General features: G+C 37.7%; 1 protein-coding gene across 1 annotated transcript; it reads left to right on the top strand.

The window, feature by feature from the left end:
• Positions 1 to 4,434: 4,434 nt before the first annotated feature.
• Positions 4,435 to 5,545, top strand: LOC133848456 (27 kDa glycoprotein). The gene has a single exon (XM_062284020.1). The coding sequence runs from the start codon at positions 4,463 to 4,465 to the stop codon at positions 5,417 to 5,419; it is 957 nt and encodes a 318-aa protein (XP_062140004.1). The 5' UTR covers positions 4,435 to 4,462; the 3' UTR covers positions 5,420 to 5,545.
• The last annotated feature ends 1,236 nt before the right edge of the window (positions 5,546 to 6,781 follow it).

Below are 6,781 nucleotides of genomic sequence, written 5' to 3'. Positions count from 1 at the left end.
TTTGCCTCTCCCCTCTCTCTCTCTCTCTCTTGTATTGCGAGTATTTTCAAGTTGCTGTCCGTCCGTCTGTCTGTCCGACTGCTAGTCAGACTGTCAGACAGTTTGTCAGCCAGACAGTGAAATGCAATTGTTTTTCATAGTTGCGGGTGCTGCCGACTGACTGGTTGACTATCTTTTGACACAATGTTCGTCAGTTTATTGATTCTGATTTTGATCCCTTTTCGTGTCACGCGCACTCAAGCATCGTGAACACAATGCACCGGGGCTACAAACACAATCAAGTTGAATGTGTGCTGTTAACTCTCGCTCTCAGTTTGGGTTAAACATTTGCATTTCTTTTTGAGCGGCAGATACTCTTTATGAATTTGTTAAGCCACTTTGGGTTAAGAGATTATTTCCATTTTGTATCTAACTAATTTGAAATTGAGTTTTACAATTTTCTGCCATTTATAGAACATCACTTAGTCGTTGCAGTCCATGCGAATAAATTCTTTTCTAGTGGTAAAAAGTTTGTTGCGGTTTTGGTTTTAGTTATTGCACTTTTTTTCATGTGTAGAAAGCAGCAATTGCAGCTGCGACTTCCAATGCAACAATAATAACAACTACAACTCCAAGTTCAACTCCGACGACAACTGCAACTCAACCAAACCACAGACTCTTCTGTGCCCCCATCTATTAAGCCCCTTGTGCAAAATGCCAACATTTCGTTATTTTTTTGTTTTTTTTTTTTTGTTTTTGTCTACACATGCGACAATTGGTTGCGGATAGCCAAACAAATTTTCAATCCATTTGCCGCATTTACCATTTGCCATTTGCCATTTGCTATTTGGAATTTGTGTTTGCGGTTTGCATTCAATTTAATTGCAATGCGCTCCTTAATGGATTTCAGCTGTTCCAGCTGTCATTTCGAACCAAACGATAAGGGTATCGTCAAAGGAGCTCTCTCTCTCGATTGCATTGGACCAATAGTGAGTGAGTTCGACAGTCATTGAGTCAGTCGTTTGGCTGAATGAATTTGGTCTAATCATCCATACGATGATCATCAAACACACAAAGTGTAACGGCTATAACATTGAATATTAAATTTAATTGTCGTCAACAGAGACAGAAAGAGAGAGAGAGAATCAAAAATATGGAATTGCTACCGATTAAATACATCAAAGGACTTGCAAGTTGTGTGTCCGTATTTGAGTGTGTATGTGTGGCAAGTTTATACATAATTGTAGTTAATTAATTGCGCACAGTTTGTGCTTTTGTTGTTAAGCCACAGACCTTGCGAATCAATGTTTAAAGAGCCTCTCTATATGCAAGCAAGTGCATGTATATCTGTGTGTAATTTACAATGCACACACACACACAATCATTCGCGATACACACGTGTATGTGTGTGTGTGTGTATAATGGGCTCGCTTCCCTGCACACGCCTCAATTTGTCGCTCATGCAGCATTCTGATTATGAAAATGAAATATTTGCATTGAAGTGAACACAGATATACACATACACGGTTACATTTACTAAGCACACACACACACACATGCTCAACAATACAACAAGCTCATTTGGCAAATGATCATCATCAGCATCCTCATCGTCATCGACATCGACATCAACAACGTCTAAATAGCATCACACGCACACAGCAAAAACGGAAACGGAAACGTTGAAAAAGCAATTGGCAAATGGCGACGCCGGCGTCGCTGTCGACTGCAACTGCAACAGCAAGTGCTGCTAAACAGTTGCAATTTATTGGCAGCTGCAATTAGTTGGCCGCACTTCCGAAATAACCGTTTGTTGGGGCAATGGCCAAGAGGGAGCTGGCAAAACTTCATGCTTCATGCCAATTATGCTGCAAGTTGAGCATTAAAATTATGACATTACCCAGGCTAAAGTACGTGTGGCGCCCACGCCACAAAAACACATCAAACCCACAGTTTATATATCTTTTTTTTTGTATTAATTTACTTACTGTAGGATAATTACTTGGCCGTTACGTTTTTATTTCATTACTAAAAAGAAGCACAATTTATTTGTAGAGGTTTTTTTTCACTTTTGTACAAAGGTATCAATAATCTTGAAACTAACATACCTGTCGAGTGAGAGTATTGCTCGCTAACTATTTTGAATTAATTTAATTAAAATACCACAAAAATACTCAAAATATACCAATTGCTACATTTAGTATATTGATAAAATACCGTATTCTATTTATTAGATTGTATTAAGTAGTTGTTTTTTACGCATACAAAAGTATTTCTTAAATAACTTATACTTTTTATCTGACCGCAATGAAATTACAGGGTATATAAACTTTAATCAATTTTGATTACTCTTATTGTCAACGACAGCAGGTCTTCTTCTGTGAGACTGTTTGGCTTCCCATTGTTTTCAACCATGTTTACAACTTTTGTCTTTGCATACTGATTTCAATTTCAGTAAACACTTTAGTTTTGATCCGACAATAATTTCTTTAAATTTGATTACGATTTTGATGTTAAGTTTAGAATTTATTACAAATGCATCGCGAGACTGCACACAACAATAAAACCTTATCGAAGTCAAACACATGCTTTATCATTTTAAGACAAGTGTCTATTTGATTAGCTTAGTTTTGCTTTGCAATTAAGCTCATTCAAAGGTAAACAGATCTTTATTTGAAAAATTGATTTTCTAACATGAATTTATTTGGAATGCATTTATTTAATAATATATAATAGTAATGTTGTACTGATAATAATAATAAAACTATTGTTTTTATTAAGCTGTTGTTTTGCAGAGTTTTTTGTCTGATCGGTTGTGAAAAAGAGTTTTCAAGTAATATATATTTTTATTTTGGGTAACCAGCTCTTGCTGCAACCCGTTGCTGCAACACTTGCATCCGATGGGTGTCTCAGCATTTGATAAATGTAAATTTGCGCTTTCCGTGAAATGCAAGCGCACTAATTGTTGGCAACTAGTTAAAGCGTCTACATTCGCTCCATGCTGTGCTGCATCTCCTTCGTTGCCTAATACTGTGGCTGCCACTCCCACTCGGAGCAACATCAAGAACAGAGAGCAGCAGCAACAATTAATTGCCATCATTTTTTAGAATCCTTTTCATGCGCTTCATTTCACTTCTTCCCGTTTTCATTCCTGTTCCTTGTTTCCCTATTTTCCTTTTCCTTTTCCCCATTGCTGCTTCTGCTCCTCACCGCGGTGCGTCTCGAGGCGCAGTTAGCTGTAATTTTCTGTATTATTTCTAGCCAAAAATTCTTTGTGTAATGCACCCTATGTTTCCACGAGCCACGCCTCCTTTTCTGTGCTCTGCACTGTATACTGAACGCCTTCTGCCGTTTGCTGTGTTGTTTATTGCGCTGCAACTTCCGCTACAAACGAAGATAAATTGTTAGCATTTTTTTTGGTTTTTGCTGCCATGTTTTGCTTTGTTTTTCGTTGTTGGTTGCAGCAGCAGCTAGCAGCTGTTGCTAGCAAAACTTCACCTTCGTTTTTGGGGTCTGCACAGTGTGTCAATGGCAGGGCAGAAACTTATCAAAATTCGTACATGTCTAGCTGATTAAACGCTTAATTACCTAATCAGCCACAGTTAAATTATGTGTGCAGAGTCTCGATTTGAATGCCACAATCTCGCAATGGCAGGGGGGGAGGTGTCAGTGTGATTGTTATCATATATTGGACTTAATCGGGTTCATAGTCTGAGGTCAATCGCTTGTTGTGTGTTTCTGTTCGACTCGACTAGCTTTCAACTGCATCTATTCTCAATTGTTACACTTTTATTTCCTTTTTTTTGGGTCAGACAAGTTCAATAAACAATAAACACGCTTATCAGCCGAACAGAGTTATGCATTTCATTTTGTTTAAGAACAAATATTTGCGTTCGAAATGAAAATATCACAACACAATAGGAAGTATATGAATAAGTTGATAAGTTTTGTTCAAAATTTTAATAAAATGTTATTTGAAGAGTTTGCTCTGTAAATATAATATTATATATTATATGCATTCAATATTAATTTATATATTTAGGCTTGATATTTATTACCACTATGACTGTTTCTTTCGACTGTTGCAACTATTTCCGCTTTAAGGATTTATGCGAGAGCTCAGCCGCAACTTCAAATGAAGTCTTCTCGCTCTCTCTCTCTCTCTTTGTCTGAGCTCTCAGCAAATGCTTCAACAATTTTTTTTTTGGTTTCTGTTTGCTTTGATTAATTGTTTGTTTGTTGTAGCCAAATTCAACACACACACACACACACACACACACAGCGAGACTCTGGGCGCCTTGGAACAACGATAATCTCGTACATTGACCGCTGTGTGTTAATCGGCTGCTCCGCATTGGGTCAGCTCGGCATATGAAAGTGTGATAAGATAAGGATGACTGTCGCTCGTCGCTCGTCGCTGTGTCGATATACTACCCGACTTAACACACATCTGCCAGGCACATGCACTCACGTTCCGCCAGTCATGGAGTCAACGCTGAACGAAACACGTCGCACTTTAGCGTTATTTTTATTGATCGCGGCCTTCAGCACGCTGAGCGCGGCTCAACTGCAGTTCCCCAAGGATCCGTCGAACATCAAGGATTTCAACGAGCTTGGCGCACAATATCTGCCCGCTGGCTACAGCACTTCGAATGTGTCAGTCGCCGATCTGCAGCGTTTGCTGCGCCAAAAGTGCGAGAAGGCCAACTCCGGATTGCCCGGGAATCAAGTCGATGCCGGCAAATTGAGTGGAAATATCGAACAGGCGGCGGGCACATTGTATCAATGTGTCTCCGGGCTGGTGAATGTCACCGCCATGCTCGACGAGGTGGAGGATGCCAAGCCCAAAGGTGATCTCGATGTCGTCTTCGAGCGCTACTGTCTGCGTTTGCCGAATATGACGCGGTGTCTGAACGACTTCAATGACGCGCTGTTACCGTGTTTGACACGCGAGGAGCGCAATCACAATGCAATGATGAAGCGCATTGTGGGCAAACTGCTGGACTTTGTGTGCTTCAAGAATGGCGATCAGATTGCCCTGTTCATTGCCGAGCAGGGACCCGAATGCTTCGAGGAGCACAGGGATAACATTGGCAACTGCTTCCAGACCAATTTCGGTCACTATCTGCCCAGTGAGCTGAATATCACGAAGCTGGAGTTGCCCGAGTTGGTCCTAGACTCCAAAAAGTGCCTCGATCTGCATAACTTCGAGACGTGTGTGCTAGGGCATCTGGAGAAGTGCGAGAACATCACGCCCAGCAACATTGTCGAGTCGATGTTCCGCTATGTCCGCAAAGAGTCCAACTGCCAGCAGAGCATCAATCGGGAGACACGTGAGAGCGAGCCGCTCTCTCTCCGCGCTGGGGCATCAGTCAGCTCGGTGGCAACTGCAGCTGCCACCCTCGCTCTTCCTCTAGCCTTAGTTCTTCGCACTGTTTGATCTGCGCTCAGCTGACTAAATATTATATATACATACATATATATATTTTTTTTTCTTATTTTTTTGTTGTTGTTAATCACCGAACTACGAATGCAAATAAACATGTCAATCTGATAATGAAGAGTATTCTAAGCAGTTGGGACTTTTTTTTTGAAGTGTGGCATGATTTTTGATAATTTCAATCAAAATCCTTTGTGTTTAGCTTTCCCCACTTAAGGTCATCTAATTTCGCAATTAAATAATATTAATTAAAGTGTAGTGCAAAAACATCTTAAATTCACATTTAAAAATTTAACATAAAAATGTTGGTCAAAAGATTATTGAAATTTTTGACCAATTGTTATATTATTCAGTGAGTTTTTAATATTGTTTATGTGATACTAATATAAAAATTATGGAAAATTAAAGTACAATTAAAATTTGCCTCAAAGTATAGATCAAAACTTGCTTCAATTGGCATTTACAAATTCGTTATAATTTCACAATATTTAACGTAAAAAATTTGCAAAAGTTTTGTAATATTCAGCAACTCTCTTTCATTTTCCAATAACACAATTAATGGAGATTAAAGTACAATTAAATTTGCCTAAAAGTGTAATGCAAAAAGATCTTTAATTCGCATTTAAAAACTTAACACGAAAATGTTAATGTTTATTAGAATTTGTTTTATATATATATTGGAACTTGTTTTATTGTTGATACTATTCAGCAGCAATCTTTATTTACACACATGACATTATTTCCAATTAAATTTCAACAAATGTGTAGAACAAAACTTAATTTACTTTGTATTTAAGATTTTTGAGAAAATGGAAATTTGTGTAGAATTGTGATATTATTCAGTAGCGTTCTTTAATTTGTTGTTTATATATGTATATACAATATATATGTATATATACAATTAAAGAAAATTAAAGTACATTTGGTGTATAGCAAAAAATGTTGTTAAATTTTCATTTAAAACGTTTGCTATAATTTAATTGGCGTTTTTTTGAAGCAAGAGTTTGTTGAATTTTTTGTACAATTCTGATATTAACAAGCGTTGAATTATGAGTAAATGCAAATGTACTTTTTGCGATTATGAATAGCAACAATTTTGGGTGTTTTAATTATCTGCTGGCTTCTTATTTCCTGTTTTTAATATCGCATTACTTAAATACAATTTTTGTACAGTTTTGATATAAGCAAGTGTTAAATTCTAAGTAAATGCAAATGCGCTTTTTGCGATTATGAATAGCAACAATTTTCGGCGTTTAATCATCCGGCTACTCATTTCCTGTTTTTAATATCACATTAAATAAAATGTTGCACAGCTACTCGAAAGCGAGTAAGGCGCTTAACTCAAAAACAATATTCGTATAG

The sequence above is a fragment of the Drosophila sulfurigaster genome, chromosome X, assembly GCF_023558435.1.
Source record: "Drosophila sulfurigaster albostrigata strain 15112-1811.04 chromosome X, ASM2355843v2, whole genome shotgun sequence".
NCBI classification, from domain to species: Eukaryota; Metazoa; Arthropoda; class Insecta; order Diptera; family Drosophilidae; genus Drosophila; species Drosophila sulfurigaster.
The sequence above is the reverse complement of the archived record's forward strand: the minus strand, read 5'-3'. Positions and strand labels throughout refer to the sequence as shown.